Source organism: Diabrotica undecimpunctata, chromosome 4 (genome assembly GCF_040954645.1).
Source record: "Diabrotica undecimpunctata isolate CICGRU chromosome 4, icDiaUnde3, whole genome shotgun sequence".
Taxonomy (NCBI): domain Eukaryota; kingdom Metazoa; phylum Arthropoda; class Insecta; order Coleoptera; family Chrysomelidae; genus Diabrotica; species Diabrotica undecimpunctata.
The window spans coordinates 30809782-30832718 of NC_092806.1; the positions used below are offsets into that span (position 1 = coordinate 30809782).

Consider the following 22937-nt stretch of genomic DNA (forward strand, 5'->3'; position numbering starts at 1 on the left):
CAGTAGGGGTCTTCTTTATTTTTTCTTCTAGTATCTTGATTATTTCTTTTTTACCCTATCATTTGCTTTTTTCCATCAATAGTATTATTTGCCTTTTCATCCTTGTAACATTTTTTCAGTCTGCTTTTTCCTTCCAAAATATTGTGTTCTATCTTCATTGGATGTTTTTACTATTATTGAATTTCAGTAAATTTTGCTTATACATAGGTGGTCTATTTGACTATGGACATTCTGGTGTATCTACTGCCACCATATCTCCTCTGTCTTTTCATATTCAAAGACTAGTTTTCCTAAGAGATCTTCCTGTTATCCTTTGCCAACTTTCATTTTGAAATGCCCCATGACAATATTATTTATTGTTATATAGTTAATATCCTATATGAGAAAAGGAAATTTTTTACAGTTTTGTCTGTATTCTTTGTCACAATTATTGCTAAACCATTTCTATCTCTTCTCCTTTGTGTAGTATACAAATAAAATCATTGATAATTACTTGTGGTTGTGATATTAAAATAATGCTGTATTATATTCATTTCTTTTAATATTTTTGCATTTTACGATATATATTTGAGATCGTGTTTCACATAAATATCAAATTAGTTATGATATGCCCTACTCATACTATACTATACCCCAATGATCATAACATGATTACCTAGCAGAAGTACAAGTTTTAAAAAAATATGAAACTAGGTTTTAATATTTATTCTAAATATTTACAAAGGCGCTAGATTTCTATTTTTTACATATTTAACAAATGAATTAACTCTGAGGTTGGGCTGGTGGCCAAGTCCATTGAGTTGGAGGAGCTTCTTTTACTAAAGGTTCCCAAGGCTTCCAGTTCAACATTTTTCTGGCAAGTATTAATTCATTTTCAGCTTGTACAATTACCTCTTCAATTTGTCCACATCCTATTTGTCTTTCAATAGACACGACATCAGTAGTGGACTTCAAAATTTTCGATCTTTCATTTATTATGTCCGCTGTGTATTTTCTGTAGGCGGCATCCTCTGGCATTTTTTGTAAAGTCCTTAAAATTTTACCGTATAAAATACCTAATGTATGATGGGGATTTTTGGCCACAGTAAGGCCAGTTAATCCAGTTGCAAGTTTTGCAGTTCCAGCCATATTATTATTTAATCCAAAATAATTTTCACGTAACTGGAAACTATGTCAGCTGTCAGTGCTGTCACAGAAACTACCAGTTGTCAAATTGCTTAACACTCAGTCACAGAAAAGAAAACAATTTTCATTTGTTCTGTGACTCAGTACTCAGTCCGAATTACTACGTTACTAGAGTTGGACCTACAAAGTAAGTAACCTAAGTAAAGAAAATAGTTGCATTTACAGCTGAACAATTTACATAAATGATTGAATTCATGGCAATAAACATAAAATATTGTATGCAAAACTTGTGTATGGATAGTTTGATTATTGCTCACAATTTCAACATTATTTTACACTTTATTTACAGAAATTCCGGTTCAGTTATTTGTAGTGAAATAACTGATACATCTCATAAGGTTCTTTTAGGTTAAGTAAGTGGAGTTTAAAAGTAAAAATATTACAAATTATTAAAAAATGTTAAACTGTGTAAAAATTATAGAAAGATATCAACTATTTAATGTTGAGAAAGTTCTTTGCTGCAAATATTTGAATACAGATGCAAAAGCAGAAATAAGAGGTAAGTTTTATTTGGTTTTATGTTTACCATCCATAACTTTTGTTGAAATTACTCCTTTTTATACAAACTGGTAGTAGTTGGATGTGTATTTAAAAATTGTGAAATATAAATTATTATTTGCTTGATACCTCGTAATTATTTAGACGATGCGAGCACGTTATTTAATCTTAAAATTAGATATATCTATTTTTTTTTGTTTTAGATGAATTCAGGGCACTTAACATTAGAAATCAAAAAGGAATACAAGAAAGAAGGCAGAGAAGACCACCAAATATAATACCACCTAGGTAGGACTTGTTTTTATTAAATTATTGGCAGGTCCTTGCTCATACTTTATAGTCTATACCCATATTTTATTTAATAAGGCAATACATAACAATAACAGTCATGTTCGTTTTAATACTGCTGTAGACAGCATCTTTACAGGTGATAAGCTTTATCTGCCTCATATTATTCTTGGTTTTACTTAACACTTTTTGTTCAGTCTGCTTAGACCAGGCCCCATGTATGAAATCTGGCCTCAAAAAAAGACATGAGAAGATTAGTTGTAGGTTGTAGTAGATAAAAAGAACCTTGGTAGTAAAACTTTAGCCCCATTTGTGAGGCACTGGAAAATATAGCCTTTATTGAAAGAAAAAAAAATTCAGAAAAAAAAAACATGAAAATATTTAATAAAAAAGCATATTAGTTTTGAAACATGTTTCTCCATTTGTCAGCCACAATTTATAAAATTGAATATTCTAATCAAAACCAACCTTTTAATATTTAAATGTGAAGACACTGTAGTATATAAGGCAATTACCAATTTAGTAGGTATTACTAGTACCAATACACTTTACTGACTAGATGTACTATACACTAGTACAACAACTGAATCAGTCTACTGTCAACAATCATTAAAATGTCATGATATGAACAATGACCTTCTTTTCATTAATTTTAGATCTTAGCCCAACAATATTGAAACAAAAAACTTGTAATGACATAAAGTTGTGTTTTTTCTGTTGTTTCTAGAAGTAGTATAGGTAGTAGTTGGAATATATGGCACACTATTCCTATATTTAATAGTTAGGTTTTTCATATGTTTCTCCTTCATATGTCCCTCTATTGATTTGTACTAGTGATGTAACGAATGTCATTTTTGGAACATTCGCGAATGCGAATATATGCCACTGACATTCGTGAATACGAATGTGAATGCAAATATTCCGTTTTTTTTTTAATTTGGCAATTTTAATTGTCTCCGGCACTGCCGACAGTTTCATTTGTGCAAGGTGTGTAATTAGATAAGTTCAGATAAATTTAGTAATTCAGCAATTTTCAGAACAATTATACAAATCATATTGTACTGTATTACATTATAGTGTAGTGTAAAATACATATATGTATCTTGTTCCAATTACTAAATTTATCTGAACTTATCTAACTGAAGTCGAACTGTTTATGTTTGTTTGTTTAAACTCTTTATATAAAAACACATAGACTATTTCTAGTTTGTAGTTGAATAATTCTTAGCTTTTTCAAGTTGATTGTCTAAAATTAAAAACTTCAGGATAATAACAGTTTCAGGGAATAATTTGTTTTTATTTATTTACATTGCATCATTTATTTTTTTGTTTTCTAATTTTATAGTTTTCTAAGCTTGTAAAATAAAGTGAGTTTTCTTAATAAAAAAACTGAGAAGTGAATGGATTTTTATTTTATTAACTGAATCTTCAAATTTTTTTTCTTATATTCATATTGGCAAAACATTCGCACAAATTTCGTGAATGCAAATATGCAAAAATATGCGAATATTCGTTACATCACTAATTTGTACCACCACAGTCCTTAAGTTTTCCTTTTGCATTTGAGTTAGATCACTTTTAAATTTATAAACATGTTCACCAAATCTTTGTGTTGATTTTTGTATGGAAATATATTCCCATGAAATCAAAAGAATTGAATGAATTGTATACATATTAAAATATGATGAACATATTGAATGACATATTAATATATGATATGATCATATATTAATATATAACATCTTCAAGCTCTAATTTTTTATAGTAAGGCAATAACTGAGGCCATTATAACATAGAAAATTTGGAGTCTTAGAAAATTTTATAATTTGTAGTAACACTATCCCATTCCTGCAGGATTCAAACCAAATATCTCTTGCTTATGAACCAAGGTGGCTATCATCATCATTAGCCGTTTTGAGTCCACTGCTGAACATAGGCCTTCCGTAAATAATTCCATTGCCTGCAATCTTGAGTACCTTGAATCCAGTTGTGCTGCACTTAATGTCGTCTGACCACCTTGTTGGAGGACATCCTCGATTACCATAAGCATTATGTCTATGTCTCCATCTCTGACTCTGGCAAGGTGGCTATATTTAAACAAAATTAAATTTGATACCAATAAATACAATGTGTAATTATATTATGTAGCACATATGTAATTTTGTATGTATGTACATAATTTTTTTATTAGAATCAATTTTTTAGAACCAACCAGATGCCGGTAGATCAAGATTGGGGTAATGTGTGGCCTGGTCCCAGATCCTTTCATCCAGCATCAGTACCTCTTCCAGTCCGTCAAGGGTATACAAAAAAAGGAGCTTCTCCGGATAAATATGCCAATGCTGAACTGATTAAAATACCCAATTTTCTACACTTAACACCCCCAGTAATAGAAAGGCAGTGCAAAGCACTGAAGCAGTTTTGTACGCCTTGGCCCAAAGCCTTGGATACAGATGAGAAATGTGAAAAACATTTTCCTTTTGAGCTTACCTTTAGTGACTATTGTTTCTCTTCTCCCTCTATAAGAAATCCATTAGCTAGGATAGTTACATTGAGATTTAAGTTGAAATTTTTGAACTTAAATCAGAGAGCAAATGATAAGTTTTTAAGGTTAGTTGGAGATAGATATGATGAAGCCACTGATACTGTGACAATAGTTACCGATAGGTGTCCACTTAGGAAGCAGAATTATGATTATGCTTTGTATTTGATTACTGCTCTTTATCATGAATCATGGGTAAGTTATTTTATTTTATGGTACTTTAAATATTCTTTTAGATAATTTAAGGAGTGGAAAAGTGCTGTATACATTTATCATTGTGAATAAAGATGATGCTTTAAAACTTTTTCTTTGGCACATATATTTTTATAGTCTCAGATAATCTTCAAAAGTCCAATGTATTTATTATTTCAATTTCTGCCAGAATTTATTTGAGTTTATAAATTATTTAAACAAATAGAAGTATATATGAATAAAATATAATTTGTACTAACACAGTTATTTGAATTTTGTTAATTATTTAAACTGAGAATATCTTTAATTTTTTTAGAATGTTGAACCTTGGGAAGAATTGAAAGCAGAAGCTGATATGCAATATTATGACTGGAAAAAGAATGCCTCAAGAACAAGCATTGAGAAATTATTTGCCACATCTTATGATAAAATAGAAAATGTAGATGAGTATGTAGAATCTGTGGAAAAACTTATGAATGAAGGTAAATATTTTATTTATTGCTTGAATTTGCTATTGTCTTCAAGATTTTAAATTGTAACCTGTATTTTGCCTTCATTTGTGTTACTTACAATAAGCTCCTGTCTGTCTATTCTTATTTAGTTTATTTACTGGTTTTATTTCTGACCCTTCCGCATGTTCCACTTATTGATGCTTTGATTTAAAATATTAATTGAAGCATATTAAGTTTTTTTAATGTTGTGTGTTAATGTTGTTGTAATGGTGTTAATGTTGCACTATTTTGTGGGATGTCCCAGTTATGTATTTAGGTGATTTTCTGTGTCTTGTTCCATATCTATTTAGATCTTCCAATAGATTAAACCTTTTTCTTTATAAATTTTTGTTGTGAAAGAAAAACAAGATTAAGGAACCGAATGATGATGTGACTCAACTACTGGTGCCTTTCACTGCGGCTTAGTAAAGTAAAAGTCCATCAAGATATTATAATAGCAGATGATTTCAACATTAGAGTATAGTGTTTTTTTATCTTCTAATTAGTAATTGTATAAGTTTCCATAATTGCTATTTTCTTATCTCATAAGGGAACATCCATAAACTATGTTGTAAAAATTTGGACTTTTTAATACTCTCTCATTCCCTTAAATTAACTTAAAAATAATTTAATTTAATAAAGAAACATGAACGCAGTATTTAGTGAAGAACATATACTTAATAATATAGCATACCAAGTGTTTTTCTTTTCCCAACTATTTGATGATGTCATTAATATTATTTGGTTGTTCTTCTTTATTTTCTGTGGGGAAAGATACTTCAGGATCTATATTTTCTACGCTCAATCAGAATCTTTTTAAAATGCATAAAGCTTCAGATTCTCTATATTTAGTAATTTTTATTGGGCAAACTCGACTGTGTATTGATCGAATATTCTGTTTTTTTCATAAACTTTTGATCCATATAGTTATACAGCTTTCTTGCCCAAATACACCAAACAACCGACATTGGATGGGCATTCATGCCCACCTCCCTCCTGATAAGCAAAGTCACCATTCTCTCTTCCCTACAACGTAGTTTATGGATGTTCCCTAATGTATTATTCTAGGTAAAGCAATTTTCCTTTTTTAATAATAATTACACCTTCCTGTGGTTCAATCAGCTTAATATTTTGGATTGGGCGATTCGCTCCACCTGTTAAATCTTTAATATGTAGAGTCCCAAGGCTTATATTTTCTTCACATTAGTTTCGCCAATGTCGATCATAATAAAATACTAATAAAAGCTAATTAAAAAACCTATAAGAAAGTTTCTTAATTCATTTTATTTATTTAACATTATTTATCTTTAATAAATTTTATTTTTTTTAGGAGAAAATGACTATACTGTTACAAAATATGGCGATGCAGTAAGAAAATTATTGGGTTTACCTTCTGCTTCAAGTTCAGTATAAGTACTAGTATATATAAATAAATTTATATATGAAATTGTCTTTTTTTTATCCTTGACAACCTTTTAAGAATGTCATAAGATATTGGCTATAAATTAAATTGACTACATAATTTTATTATTAATGGGTCTAAGACAGTTTTTCTATGTGGTCTAAGGAGGGAATCGCTTTGGAAAGTGGATGATACTATGTTGAAGGCAGTAACTTCGATGCGCCACCTCTTTATTAATTTCCCACTAACGATAAAAATGCACCTTGCAACCATTCTATTTTGGTTCATTATACCCATGTGTTTAAATTCTAATATGGTTGTGTAAATTAATCGATACATTTGACCTCCCTGTATCCCTTCGATCCCTATAATACCGCGCGGGGAATGCATCTCGCGAACCACAAGAGCGTGAGTCGATAAGAGGGAAAGACGCAACCCGACAGTGAACCAATGCACATATATTAAATTCGTTTTGTTCGTTATTTCGTAAAATAGTGTAAACCATGGTAATCAACTTTAATTACCAGTAAGCCATACCTAGTTTTACCTGAACATATACATTGTTTTGATTGTTTATTGCAACCACTTAAAATTTGACGATTATTTGCACCTCGCTCACCGCTCACTCCAGGATAAAAATAGACTAAATCAAGCTACAGCACGATTAAAAACTTTGTTAAACAACAATAAAATAACGACATAAAACGATATCTACAAAAACTATCTGCTACGGAAACCTCCGAATACTCGCTTTGGAAGGCAAGACGACAGATTAACCGACCATAACTCTCTAATCCGCCTATCCGCTCCAGTAACGGACGATGGGCTAAAAGTAACAAAGAAAAAGCCACAGTCTTTGCCAAATACCTGGAGGAAGTGTTCCAACCACATGATCAAAACAACAACCCTGATACCGAAGATAATATTCAATTGTATTTAGAATATCCATACCAACTAAAAGCACCATTGGAGAAATTCACTGCCAAACGAGTTTTCAACAAAATCCAAACAGATCTGAATCCGAAAAAGTCTCCAGGTTTCGACTTAATCACTGCAAGAATTCTAAAAGAACTTTAGAAGAAAGAAGTGCAATATTTAACACGGATTTTTAAAGCAATCTGGTTATTATCACCTGTTGTGGAAAGTAGCACAAATCATCCTAATACCCAAACCAGGCAAGCCTGTAGGAGAAGTTAAGTCCTATAGGTCTATCAGTCTACTTTCAGTGATGTCAAAGGTTTTTGAAAAACTACTACTAGACAGATTACAGCCAATCCTCGTGGAACACCAGCTAATAACTAACCACCAACAGTTTGGATTTAGACAACATGCTACCACTAAGCAAATTCACCGAATCTGCAATTCTATAAACAATGCCTTAGAAGGGAAGAAATACTGTTCTACAGCCTTTTTGGATATCTCGCAGGCTTTTGATAAAGTCTGGCACACTGGCCTGCTATACAAAATTAGACAAGCCCTTCATCTCAACTACTTTCTAATCCTCAAATCCCATCTTTCCGATCGCCATTTCCTTGTAAAAGTAAAGAATCAGTGCACTAACTTTTATCCAATTAAAACTAGAGTACCTCAGGGTAGTGTCCTTGGACCTGTTCTCTACCTACTCTACACAGCAGATCTTCCTACAAGTCAATACATCATCACAGCCACTTATGCAGACTACACAACAATCCTTGCAGTTCACTCAAACCCGTACATCGCGTCGCAACTGCTCCAGACCAATCTCGATAAAATAAAGACTTGGTTACAAATGTGGCGAATTAAATAAAGTAAACGAAAGTAAGTCAGTACATATAACGTTCACTAATCGAAAAGGTACATGCTCAACTGTCTTATTAAATAACCAAGTACAACAAAAGGGTAATATAAAATTCCTAGGTATGCACTTGGACCGCAGATTAAAGTGGAAGAAACACATTCACGAAAAGAAAACAGTTGGGTCTGAAACTCAGTAAAATGGCTAATAGAAAAAAGAGTACAACTGAATCTGTACAATAAAATTCTAGTATACAAGTCAGTGATCCAATATGGAGTTGTGGAATCCAACTGTGGGGATCTGCGTCGAGATCCATTATCGACATCCTCGAGAGATTCCAATCGAAGACCTTCCGCATTATCACAAATGCACCGTGGTACATGCCCAATGAATTCATCAATCGCGATCTTCAGATGAAAACTGTCAAAGAAGAAATTGCCAGTTACTCCCAAAAATACGACAGACGACTGCAAAACCACCCCAACAGGCTAGCGAAGAACCTTATGAGGCCCCAGGCAAACAGAAAGCTAAAGCGCTACCACACTCCAAGCGATCTACCAACAAGATTATAAATTTTCAAAAAATTTTTAATGTATACATATTTATTGGAATCACAAATAATTTTTAACTAAAATTATGATTTAATATGCTATTGTGAGTGGACAGTCACCTGCAATTTAATTAAACAATTTACTTATTTTCTACTAAATATCATTATTACAGATTGTAAATAAATGAGATGTTAAAAAAAATCCATCGGCCTTCTGTATTCACGCGAATTTCAATTTAAAGCTGCAGACCACTTTGGATTTTGTACTGCTGTATTTGAAAAATTTCTGGCTGGACTGTGGCTCTCAATTACTCATATCTCAAACAAAGTCCACCAAGCCGTTGAGCCATTAAGCCGAATTTTTATTAACTTTTTAAATAATTTTGGTTAGGGAAACATTTAATAAATATGCTACATTACAAAGGTCAATACAAATTTATTTTACAGAAATTGTTATAAAAATTATATAATATGTTATAAAAATAAAAGTTATTGCAAGAATTTGGAACTTGGCACAAATTTCCTAGTGTTTTTTATTACCTGAAACAATAAACACTAAATACAGTAATTGAATTATGTATGTTGCTATATAATAAAAATTTATATACATATATATATATATATATATATATATATATATATATATATATATATATATATATATATATATATATATATATATATCTTGGACATCTTTTGGTAGAAATGCAGTTATATTCAAATCGAAGATGCCAATCCACCTGAAGAAAAAAGCATTCGATCAGAGTATACTACCAATCATGGCATACGGCTGCGAAACTTGGACACTAAAGAAAGAGATAATATCGAAACTCGAAGGCCAATGGAGTGATGCAATGCTAGGTATAACAAAGAGAGATCGAAAAAGAATAGAATGAATCAGACAGAAAACCAAGGTTATTGATCCATAGAATTAAATCTTTAACATGGCATTTAGCGAGAAGAACTGACAATAGGTGGTCCACTAGAATTATACTGTGTGATAAAGTAAATAGTTTTCAAGACTAGAAATTAGAGAAATAAAAACAAGAAAGCGCGAATGAATAATAATATAAAAAATTTTATTTGATGATTGGACTTCCAGGTCAAAAAACTTTTTTTTTCTTCCGACCTGAAACCTCTAGGAAAGTATGAAATATCCACAAACTTTAAAGAAACAAATTTCTGTAATTCTCTTTATAGAGTTCGGCGTACTACGCAATTAAAAGGTGTCCTCTTTCTCTAAAGTTTTCTCAAGTAAAGTATCTCAGGCTACACTAGAAGATGTTTCGGCCTATTGCAGCCTTTTAGGGAGTGGTATGCGAAAGACAAACTCAGAGGGCATGAAGACAAAAGACAAGCTCCTTACCCAGGTTTCCTACCTGGACGATGTATGATGTTTGTTTTACAATATTGAATTATCAACTGCAATCCCTGTATTGGCATTTTTTATATTAGTTTCAACAAATTATTATTATTATTAACATTATTATTATTGTTAGATCATCTTTTTATTTTTTTTTAAATTATATTTATTTGTTTTACCCATTGTTATTGCAACATTTGCTGTAGCGGAGTTTCCCGTCAAATAATAATAATTTTTTCCAACCAAATAAATAAATTAAAAAAACATTAAATCGAGAGTTTCATTGCGATACCACAAGTCGTGTAAAGACAGTGAATTTTTGAAATTAGCAAGTCGATCGAAAAATGGATCTTAGCCGAAAACATTTTCGAGCAATAATTTTTTACAATTTTGTGAGAGGATTATCCCAACAGCAATGTCTCGCTTAAATGGTTTCTGTGTTTGAGAATGAAGCATCACACCAGTCAACTATTTCCCGCTGATATTGCGAATTTCAATCCAGGCCTGTCTCAGCGACGAATCCAGACCAGGTCCATCCAAAACAGAAGTCACACAGCAAAACATTGATGCGTTTCGTCAGCTAATTAAGGATGACTGCCGTGTAACATACCAGAAGATAGAGGCATCTTTGGGTATTTCAAAGACCTTGAACCAAAAGATCCTACATGAAGAATTGGGTGTTACGAAGTTGGTTTCCCGTTGGATCCCTAACTTGCTCACAGAAGAGCAAAAAGCGGTTCGTGTTAATTGGTGTCGAAAAACACTGGAACGGTTCAACAAAGGAAGCTCAAAAACGTTCATAGTATTGTTAATGGCGATGAATCTTGGATTTACTCCTACGAACCGGAAAATAAACGCCAATCTACTGTGTGGATGTTCCACGATGAGGAAAAACCAACAAAAGTGATTCGTTCTCTGTCGAAAGAAAATGGTCGCAACTTTTTTGTCAAAATCTTTTCATGTGGCAACAATTGCTTTAGGAGATCGAAGAATGTTTACTTCTGATTGGTATATAACAGTTTGTTTACCAGAAGTTCGACACCAGAAGAACTCCGACAAAGCAACACACAACGGCGAATCATCCTACATCAGGACAATGCAAGTGCTCACACTGCCCAAAAAAACAATAGAGTTTTTGGAGCTTGAAAACATAGAATTGTTAAACCATCCACCGTATAGATCCGATCTAACTACCAACGACTTCTTCACGTTCCCAAAGATTAAGAAGTCAATGCGTGAGTAGCGATTCCAGTGGCCAAAAGAAGCCATCGATACCTTTGTGTGTGCATTATGTATATTACTGTACACCGCAAGGTTACAGCACGTGTTTCGATTATTTAAGACACGCTAAATATTATTTCGGGCCCGTACAAAAACATCGCACCGAGCGATAAGAAGTATTGACTTCAATAAATAAAGTTAGATCTCCGCGCCGGTTTTGATAACATTTTAGAAATATAAAGCAACATTTTATTGAGTAATATTTGGTCCAATGGAAATATTTTGGTACAAATAACTTAATCCTAGTTTATCTTTATAGTTATATTTCGGACCACATAATAGTTAATACAAAAAACGAGATGTGACAATCCGGAAGTGACCGAGGAGGGAAAGCATAGGTTTCTTATCGTCTATGCACGGAGCGATGATTTTTGATTTAATTTATTTTATTAAGAAACACGCATGAGACTGCGTTTACTACACATAGTGTGTAGTCGCGTGACCTATCATGACAGTCGTTTTTTTGTTGCGTTTCAGTCGTTTTTATTTTATCACATTTGTGCGCGGTCCACCGCTCCGTCCGTAGCCGGCGATAAGGAGGTTATGCTTCCAAAAGAAAATAGTTTTCCGAATCAAGTTATCTAGAAGCTATTCTACATCTTAAATCTTTCGAAACAATTATCAAAAGGTAGAAAATTAGAAGTTATAGTCAACTTCTTGCTTCTCCGAATCCGAATCACTGCAAACACAAATAACTACACTACAAAACAAGAATACTATACCTTTTAAACCTGGGATGGTTAATTATGGTCTTGGGTCGCGAGGATACGGTACCTAAAAAATATCACATGTCAGAAATGTAAATTGTGAGTAACATAAAAAATACTAAAATACTATATTTTAATAACTATCTACATGTAAACTATTTTTTTTATTGTATCCAATCTGACAACCTTTATACAGTGATATTTTTTAGTTTTCTTGTGTGAAATTGGCGTGAAAAAAGGACACTATATCTCACCAACACTATTTAACCTGATTCTAGAAGCAATGGTAAGAAAGGTAAACTTCGTGAACAAATCCATTTTCACAAATCAGCTTCAACTAATAGCATAGGAAAATGATCTGTCAAGCAGACACAACGATAGTAATTGAACAATTAGAGAAAAAAGAATAATACAAGAGATAATACATAAAACAAAGTGCCTGTTGATAAAGCAAGATGACACAGCAACATAGAAATACCTGATTACACAAAACTATAAATTTGAAGCAGTGTCCACCTAATATAATAAGAGAGGGAGAAATAGGAAATAAAACAAATGCCGAAATTAAAGAAAAACATTCTTCTTCTTGATATGCCTATCCGTTACGAATGTTGGCGATCATCATGGCAATCTTTATCTTATCTGCAGCAGCGCGGAAAAGCTGCACAGATGTTGTATTGAACCAGATTCTGAGGTTCTTTAACCAAGATGTTCTTCTTCCTGGACCTCGTTTTCAAAATATTTTTCCTTGTAGGATGGCTTGAAGAAAAACGTAGTCAGGAACATCACTCCCTCCACTTAAAATGTATTGAATACATACTGAGATGACCACACACAGATATACTGAGAAGGATAACTAATTGATAACCACTATGCCTATACCACTATTGATAACGTAGAAGAATATACAGTATACTCCATCTATAACGAACACGGTTATTACGAAGTTTTGCTTATAACGGGGTACATTAGATGAAATCCTGTGAAATTTCTATTGAACTATAACCCTCTATAGCGAGGCAAATTTGGTTATAACGAGAAAAAATAAGATCGAAAAACGTGTTTTTTTTTTACGTTTTTGGCCTAGCCGTGGCTATAAATAAATACCCTTTTTAACTGCTGCCCGCAATAAACTTCTTCGGAAATTTACAATTTATGATTCACACGTGTCAGTATAGGTGGTTGACCATTCGCACCTAATAATAAGAAGGTCCTAATAGACAATATGTAGAAAGTGCTTTAAATGTTATAAGAAACTTTATCCAAAGACAAAACGCAAATGAAGAAGCATACCACTCACATCTTTAGAAAATATGATAGATAGAATACTGGACAATTTAAAGCAGTCAAAAATGACAGACTTCTTCCAATTGCAGAAGCAATAGTTATGTTATCCTTGAAAATATGCTTTATACAGAATACAGATTTTTTACAGATACAGAATAAAAGTTTTATTCAAAAACGCCATTCAAACAATATTTAGCATCTTATATTGCTCCGAATGGCTTCACTATAGGAAGTTAATGTTTTAGAAAACTACATATTTATATGTTTGCACAGTATTATTGTTGTTTGATATAACGAGATCGGCTTATAACGAGGTAATTAGTCTGCCATTTCAGTTCTCGTTATAGAGGGAGTCTACTATATAAGAATATACAAAAGCAATATTAAGAGCTGGAAAGTTAAATACAAAGACAAGAAGAAATGGAAAAGAGCCACGAAAGCAGCAAAAACACACAGCAACTTATAAGTGACAAAGGGGAATAATCCACCTCACCTCAAAATAGGATTTTCAGAACGCCCTGGCGTTACATGTAATCCCCAGAGATTGCAAGGATTTTATGACGACGATTATCCTTGAAAAGTGTAAATCTGTTTCGAATTGTAAACTCGAATTTTGTGATTTAGGCATTATTACATATAAAAAAAAAAATTTAAATACAAAAATCTACATCTACAAAAACTACTATGTCGACCATAGCTACCTAAATTAACTGAAATATTTCACCACAATATTTCGTTGATTAGGTCGTTATTTGATAAGCACGTCGCATCGTCTGTTAACTCTTTCATTATTGTTTCCATGATTTTGGAAGTTATTTTAGTTTTAAATGGTAAAACTATATATATATATATATATATATATATATATATATATATATATATATATATATATATATATATATATATATTTAATATAGGTGAATGTATATTGATTGTTAGCTTTACATTTCAATAAAATGAAACTAAGACAATTGACGCGTATTTCGTTGGCGGGTTTACTTTAAGCATTTAAATTGTCGTTTGTTTATATATCAAGGTCTACCTTCACGGGGAAGATTTTTTATTACAATTACAATTTCTTTTTATATGAGATGAATTTCTGCTGTCATATTTAATTAAAAAATATAAGATTGTATATTTCACAAACTAACAACAGACCAACATATTTAGACAAGAAAACGCATAAAACTCATTGCGTTATAACCAAACCATTTATGGCGGCACCAAACTTCGCTATGTGTTATTCGTTATGCGCCATATTCGGCTGCGTAAGTGTGAAGTGTGAAGGGTAAATTTGTCAATTATTTGCCAATACGCCTATTTGCAAATGCGTATTTGCAAATACGCCTATCCGTCCACTTGTCGGTTTTTTGATACACTTCAAAGAGTGTAAAATCGAAAGGTTCTTTCAGCTACATATTATGATATGACAATGACCAACGTAAATTTGAATTTTTCATGTTTTTATAAATAGCTTTCCTTATTGAGACTATTTAACACAAATATTTTACCAGATCATCCAAGAAATGAGTGCCTGTTTTAACTTTTTATGAATATTTAATAAGGTATCAATTTGTAATGGACATTTCTGTTTGTAAGATGTAAATTAATATGTTCATTTAAATGTATGTTTCTGCTAATAATAAATACAGCTAGAGTGCTGAACGACCATATAAGGTAAATGTGATTGTTATTTGGCTATATATGAATGTATTTCGGTTTTAAGAGTTTTCCTTGTCCCTCACAGAAAAGAAAAGGTGGCGTCCTTTTCTCATTTTATTTAGTTCCAATTTTCTATATATTTTTTTTCAGTTATCACGATTCTCTATTTTCTTTACTCTTTCTGACTTCAGTATACCCCGTTTCTAATAAGCGATTTTTAGAAACACGTCCCAAAGCTAGCTGTAATGTCCTTCAAAACAAATGAGCGCCGTTTGTGTAGTGAACGTAATTAGACCTGGAATTCTTCGTTTCACTGATATTCCAATACTTAACTGTCCCTCGAGCTAATTTTTATGTTGCCCACAGTAATACCCAATTTCTTGTCTCCTTTTCGTCCCATCCAGGTTCAATTTACGTTACAATATAATGGGATACATCATAATCAAATATAAAAGAATATATTGGGTCAAAAAAATATATAAATTAGAACTGGAAATTATGATAATTATAATACTTACTTTTCAATCCAGAATTTACTACTGATTTAGCTGTAAGGGAGGTCTTTGTCGAATCAAAGGGTTTTCGATAAACGTTCTCCTTATTATTAATGTTCTTTACTGGCATTTTTCTCACCACCGGCCGGGAGAAATTTATATTAGGACCTACAATATAAAAAGGTTACTATAAATAAGATTATAACTGTATTAAAACCTGAATTTTGGAGACGTTCTTTCTTCTTGTAATTCTGAATCTTGAAATCACTGTTAACATAATATGATTATATCTAAGGAACTAGAATTTAAAAAGCAGTGTATTACAAGGTCGTCCATTGAAATGTTTTGTATGAACAAATTAAGAGGACAAATAAAAATTCAGGATAAAAGATAGTTATAAATTTTAGAGGATATTATAAAGCTGGGATGCATGAAGTTTTTGACCCAAATTACTGGACTTCTCTGATTGATGAAACAATCGGAAGCTCGATTTTCATTCAGTGGCGTACATATTTGCGTTGTGTGTAATAATATCCTTTCCATCTGTGTAAAATATCTTTTTTAAAAGTGAGTAGAGTTCCGTTATCATCGTTGATAGAAAAGTGGTTTGGTATAAAGGAACGTGTTATCTGCTCATGTCTCGGTCTCAGTTTTGGTTTTATGCCCTTCTACACTCATGGACAAAAATATCGAATATGAATTTTGGAATTTTCCAATTTTTTTTTTGTAGTCACTATTATTTCAAAATAATTTTAGATTACTGATAAGACTCATATAGTAGGCTGATATACTCAACTGGTTTGAAATATTTTGATGTTTATTTTGACGTTTATTCAGTGGTTAGTGTCATTCATACATTTTATCATAAAAATCCTTCTTCACGTAAAGGAAAAATCATACTAATTCGGTTATTTTTAGTTTAATTTATTAAGTTTAATTAAATATTGTTTTGATTTAACTAAGTTTAAAACAAGTATCCCACCAATTCGGCACTGCGATGAAGTCCAAGTAGCACATATTGTAATTTTGTACGAGGAAGGATATGCACAAAAAGGTATCGCACGACGTCTCATCAGAACTGAATCTATAGTTTCAAATACTCTAAAAAGGTACCGCGAAACAGGAAATTTTGTACGAAGGCCTGGTCAAGGACGACCAAGGTGCACAACTGCAATTGATGACCGTTTTTTTGGTTCTTAATTCTACACGAAATCGTTCATTGACATCGATGCACGTCAGAAATGAACTATTAAATGTTAGACAAGTTAATGTAAGTTCACAAACAGTTAGACGGAGATCAAAAGAAGCAAACTTAAAGCCCAGACGCCCCGACAAAGTTCCACGTCTTCTCCAAAATCATAAAGCTCGTCATTTGGAATTTGCAAGAACACATATTTAGTGGAATATCGACAACTGGAAAAACGTTCTTTTCACTGATGAGACCAGAATCCTATTATGGAAGCCAGATGGTCAAAACTACGTCTACAGAAGAGTTGGAGAACAATTCGCCAGCTGCAGTCTCGCCCAGACCGTTAGTTTTGGAGTTGATGGCATAATTCTTTGGGAAGGTATTAGTTGAGAGGTACGTACCGTACTTGTGGAAGTGACTGGACGGATGACTCTTACGTTTAAAACATCCTGCAAGATCATGTTTTGTCATATGTTGGTTACATTGGATATCAAAGATTCACGTTAATGCACGATAATGCTCGACCACATGCCGCTGCCATAGTGAGTAATTATCTTGATGAGGTCCAAATTCGAAGATTGGATTGGCCACCGTCTAGCCCTGATTTAAATCCAATAGAGCACATGTGGGATCACCTAAAACGCAGTATACGACAAAGAAATCTCGTTCCAAATACGATAGAGCATCTTTGGCTTGCTGCACAGGATGAATGGAATGCAATTTCCCAAGGATATGTCCAAAATTTACTTGCAAGCATGCTCAGAAAGATGCAAGCAGTAATAAAAGCTAGAGGGGGGAATACTCGTTACTGATCATGCACTTCTTTCAGTTTAAACCAGTTGTTTAAGCAATTTAAATTATCATTTAAGTTTAGAGTAAAATAACCTTATTTACCTAATATTAAACATTTATTTTTTTCACAATTTTCTCGGCATAAAAACTTAAAATTGTTCATTAAACATTGTTAAAATAAACTCTATTTTACAATAAACGACTTGCTTGACCAGAATTTATTTTGAAAAACAAAAATTTGAAAAATCCAAAATATTCGATATTTTTGTCCATGAGTGTATTTTCATGCAGATTTTGTTCAAATGTATGTTCTTATATCTTTTGCAGAGTTGTTTTATTTGAACGTTCAGCGCTTTATAGGCCTCTTTATCATTTTCATTCAGTCCTGTGGCTTTTAAGCACTTCCTCTCCTGCATTTTAGTTCATGTGGAGTCTGCTACCCATTGTTTCCTTCTTTCTTTTCTATCACTCTTAATGTTTTTCGCGGTATTATGCAATATGGATTTTGTGTTTGTCCATATGTTGTGTGAGGACTCTACAGAAGAAAGAAGAAATCTATATCGTAACCATATCCAAGGACAACAAAAGACGAATTTATAACACCAAATTAACAAGTATAGTTACATATGCTTTTTAATGTTTAATAAATTGGTTCTATTAGTATTGGCAATATGCAAACCAATGACGAATGAGTTAAGCACAGCTTATTACATACAAATAGTTAAAGGGGGACACACGAAATCTTTCTATCTTTTAAATTACCCATATAAAGACACAAAATAAAATGGAATTTAACGAAAAAGATAAAACTTTGAACTATACAAAATATATCAGGATCCACATATTACAAAGTTCGTTAAAATAGGACGGCTGCGTTGGATGGGACATGTGGAAAGAAAGGAAGAAGGCGAAAAAAAAAATATTTAAATAAGTGCCAATAGGAAAAAGAATAAGAAGACCGAAATAGAACAAATAGAAAATTATATAACAGCCTTAAAAATAAAAAACTGGAGAAAAAAAGCACGAAATAGATCAAAATGAAGAAGAATTCTCAACCAGGCCAAGTGCTGTGTATCTACTATTCGTGCAAGTGGTTACTCAGCTGAGCAGTGTCGAATCTGTCATCATTGTTTTCGTCTAGTCTCTATTAACTTAAGACCAATGCTTTTCAGTCATCAGCAAATCTTAACTTGAAGATTTTCTTGATCAGCCACTGTTACTCCACCGGCCCATCCATCTAAAGCCATCCTCATGACATGTTCACCATAAATGTTGAATAAGTCAGGTGACAATACGCATTCTTGTCTAACACCTCTCTCGGTCTTGAATTGGCTTGAGAACTTCTGATCAAGTCATACTGTTGCCATATTTTACTGGTACACATTTTTAATAAGTGTCTTCAGGTGTATCGGTGCACCCATCTATATTAAAATGGACCAAAGATTTATGCAGCTTGCACAGTCGAATGCCTTCTAGTAGTCAACGAAGCATATTATCAGTTGTAGAAGAAGTACATGAAATTCTCTCGACTTTTCGATGAGTTATCTCAGGTTCAGGCTCATTTGCTCACGTGTACCTTTTCCTTTTACAAATATCGCTTGTTCCTGTGCTATAATGTAGGTACAAAAACTAGACAGAAGCAAGAAATCAAAATTTAAATCTTACTGAAGTGCGAAATAATAAGTCATTCAAATCCAAAAATTTTTCACTGGATGGCATACACAGGAAGTGCCAAAATTAAATACATTTCCTTTAACATGTATTCAACAAGGTAGTAAGTAAGCAGCTCCACATAATCTAAATTATAAAATGCACTTTTAAAAAGCAATAAGCGAAATTTTAAAGACTAAATTGCAAGAGCTTCAAAGCGGCATTTTACCTCATTCACAATGGGATTTAAAAAATTTGGGTTCGTTCTTACTCTTGGTTGGGAGAGCCTAAATAGCTCAAATAAACTAGCCAAGAGACAAAGTATTCTACAAAAAAAGAAGTGCCAAGTATTATATTACACCGTCTATAAATCTAATTTGAATATTTGCCTCCTGTATATACACAAACAATAAAAAGAATGATTGAAAACAATTCAATTTCCAAAAATTGAAAACAATGTAATGACAAAAAACCATAAAACCATCTACTTTGTATGTCTTTTGCTATTTATTGCATTGCATAGAAAACTGAACAGAATTTCAAAAGCAATAACACCAAACGGATTTATATAAACCCCACCTTTAACACGAAACAGCTCAGGAGTCTTCGTTGGTTTACTGGGCATGGAAAATGTTTGATTGGCTTCATCTTTAGTTTTTCCTTTATTCTCTTGTATTTCATCTACATCTGATACTGCTATACTTGCTTCGGAACTGATGCCAGAATCTGGAAGTGTTCCCCATGTTACATGTTTACGCCCTAAGAGACTTTGAGTAATTTCTTGGTATTGTTTTGTAATGTTGGATGAGGCAACACCGTGGCCTTGTAAAAGCTGGTAGAAATATTTCACTGTGCCTGCCATTTTTTCAATAAGTTCGTTTTTTTCCTTTTGCTCGGCGATTAGTGCTTCTGACTGCTTGCTTTCTAGTGAAATCTAAAAAAGATACCGATTTTATTGTATTAACAGTTATAGAAGAGTTTATATCACACAATAAAATTTATATAATTAAAACGTGGTAAATTTCCTTTATTGTGCAATCTAGAAATGGGAAATCTACGCTATATAGAATTTTAACATATTTTGTAATACACTTCTCAACAATTGAAGTGGATATTATGAAAATGGGCATTTTATTTTTTGTTCATAAGGTCAAATAGAAAAATGGAGTGATAAAAATAAAGATTTATTTTTACTTCGTATTTTCATACAGATGAACCGAAAGAAAGACATTTTTAAGAAAAAAAAAAAAAAATAGAAAATAAACAAAATTTGTAAAATTAACAACCTAAAATTTCTATTCCTGCTCAATTTCTAATATCCCGAAAAGAAAAATTAATAGTGTGTGGGTCCACCTCTGTGTCGCCTTAGTGCTCTAACTTTATTTGGAAGACCTCTTATTAAATTATTGATGAACTGCTACGGTATACGTTCCCAAATCGCGCGTAATATATTGACCAACTGATCTAAGGTTTGGGGCGGTTGAAGGAGCCTGTTTTGTTGCCTAGACATTTCGGCCCAAACAAGTTCAATGCAATTCATATCAGGTTAACACGGTGGCCACTCCATTCTTGTAATGCCATGAGCTTCTATACACCCTTTGACAATTCTCGCACTGTGAGGCAAGCATTATCATCAATCAGAACAAATTGTTAGCCTTTTGCACCAAAAAATGGAACAACTATTGGTACTATGACTCTGTCTCAATATCGTGTAGCAGTCATTGTCTCATTAATTAAGACGACTAAGTCCGTGCGACCGTCAAAACATATGCCTCCCCACACGCAAACGGATCCACCTCCAAAAAGAGTGGTTGGGACTCTCAGATTTTCATTGTAACGCTGTCCTCTTTCCCTCCACAACAATATTCGGCCATCATTAGCATACAAACGAAATCTGGACTCGTCAAAGAGACAATTCCTCCAATTTTCGAAGTTCCACTGATAGTGTTTCATCGCTCAGCGATATCTGCATGCACGCTGCTCCCTAGTTAGTCGTGGATGGATAGGGCGCCGTCTAGCCCTTAAATTGGATGCATGTAACCGTCTTCTGACAGTTTGACTGGAAATCGCTCGTCCAGTAGCATGCCTGAAGACACTGTTAATTCTGGAAGCCGTGAATGTTGGGTTTCTTCTTGCCGTCAGAACTACAAAACGGTCTTGTCGACGAGTTGTAGATTGTTCTCTTCCTCCTCCATGCCTGTACGTTGCAGATCCAGTTGTTACATACCGATTTCATGCACGACTTATCACACTGTGCTACACATTTAGCCTCATAGCAACCTCTTGTTGAGTTATGCCTTGTTGGATCCAACGAACTAATTGCTCGAGCTGCACTAGTTCTAAACGTCTTTGCGGGATAATGTTTTTGTGATAAATAGATTTGTTGACATATCGACAACTGGTAAAGCCAATACATTCACTTTTATACAAATGATATATTCACGTTTGGAACAACATGTGTCTCTTTGTACGAGATAAGGGCCAATAAGAATAGGGAGAAAAAAACCACATGCAAAAAATATTGGCAATAAAGATAGCATATAGAGTATAGTACAGGCAACTATTTTAAAAATAATTTTATATGTTAATTTTAGGAATTTTAAAATTATCCACTTCAATTGTTGAGTAGTGTATATAAAGAATAAGAATCTCTAAATAATTCCAATTTCATCTAACAGATTTATTCTTTTTTTGTGAAGCTTTTTTTTTTCGGAAGACATTAAGTTTTTATCCAAAAAAACTTTTTGGATCCAAAGAGATCCATTTCTCTACTAAAACTCAAAATTATTATGAACACCAGGTGTTTTCTTCTAGCAAACTCGTGACGACTAATACAAGCCGTTACAATTGAATAAGAGTTTTTGCCTGTTAGTTCCAAGAAATTAGCTAATAAAAAGCATTTTTCGTGACACTGTTAGGTAGATACAGTTATATAACAACTGCTTTTGATAAATTTGGTGATAACAATATGTAATAGCTGAATATAATATGTGATATTGTCCCTATTATCACACGAAATTAAGTTTCTTGTGCATTTTTAGAAAAGTTATTAATCATTTCCAAAAAATCCAACATATTTTTTATTGTTCTCAAAATGGGACGTTGGCGTTTAAAAGGTTGGTAGTTCCACACATAGGAAAAAACGATGCCTAAGACTGCGCCCATTCTTCATCGAGAAGATCAAAGGTATAACTTTACAGGAACCAGAAATTGTTAGCTTTGATGTTGTTTCCCTATTTACAAGAGTTAACCTAGAAGACGTTCCGAATTTAATTGAGGGATTAGTTTCCAAGGATATGGTGGAATTATACCGTATTTGCCTCACTACCACCTACTTTTCATGGGAAGACCAGATTTATGAACAGGTAGATGGAGTAGCAAGGCCCGGTCGTAGCCAACCTTTTCAAGGAGCATTTAGAGAAGAGGGTAATGGAGTAATCATACAAGTCAAGGGTATGGTTTAGATACGTCGATGACACTTTTGTGATTTGGAGTCACGGAGTAGAAAAACTTAACGATTTCCTGTCTTATATAAACACACTACATCCAAATATTCAATTTACGATGGAAACAGAGAAAGATCAACAACT

General features: G+C 32.9%; 3 protein-coding genes across 4 annotated transcripts in view; 1 reads left to right on the plus strand and 2 right to left on the minus strand.

Annotated features, from left to right (window-relative positions):
- Positions 1–690: 690 nt before the first annotated feature.
- ND-13B (NADH dehydrogenase (ubiquinone) subunit ND-13B) lies at positions 691–1202 on the minus strand. The gene has a single exon (XM_072529271.1). It carries the CDS (start codon positions 1126–1128, stop codon positions 763–765), a length of 366 nt encoding a protein of 121 aa, XP_072385372.1. The 5' UTR covers positions 1129–1202; the 3' UTR covers positions 691–762.
- Positions 1203–1313: 111 nt separating this feature from the next.
- On the plus strand, positions 1314–6643 carry mRpS35 (mitochondrial ribosomal protein S35). Its single transcript, XM_072529270.1, has 5 exons — positions 1314–1684; positions 1887–1971; positions 4177–4708; positions 5022–5187; positions 6527–6643. Exons 1-5 carry the CDS (start codon positions 1582–1584, stop codon positions 6607–6609), a joined length of 969 nt encoding a protein of 322 aa, XP_072385371.1. The 5' UTR covers positions 1314–1581; the 3' UTR covers positions 6610–6643.
- A 2695-nt stretch (positions 6644–9338) lies between these two features.
- The window catches only part of LOC140439393 (kinesin-like protein KIF18A), a 31182-nt gene continuing 17583 nt past the window's right edge, over positions 9339–22937 (minus strand). For both annotated transcript variants that reach the window (XM_072529273.1, XM_072529272.1), the window contains exons 7-10: positions 19927–20281; positions 15741–15884; positions 12289–12340; positions 9339–9462 (exon numbers count right to left, since the gene is read on the minus strand). In XM_072529273.1, the coding sequence (XP_072385374.1) occupies positions 9459–9462; positions 12289–12340; positions 15741–15884; positions 19927–20281 (555 nt within the window). In that variant the 3' untranslated portion in view covers positions 9339–9458. The remainder of the gene's footprint in view (positions 9463–12288; positions 12341–15740; positions 15885–19926; positions 20282–22937) is intronic.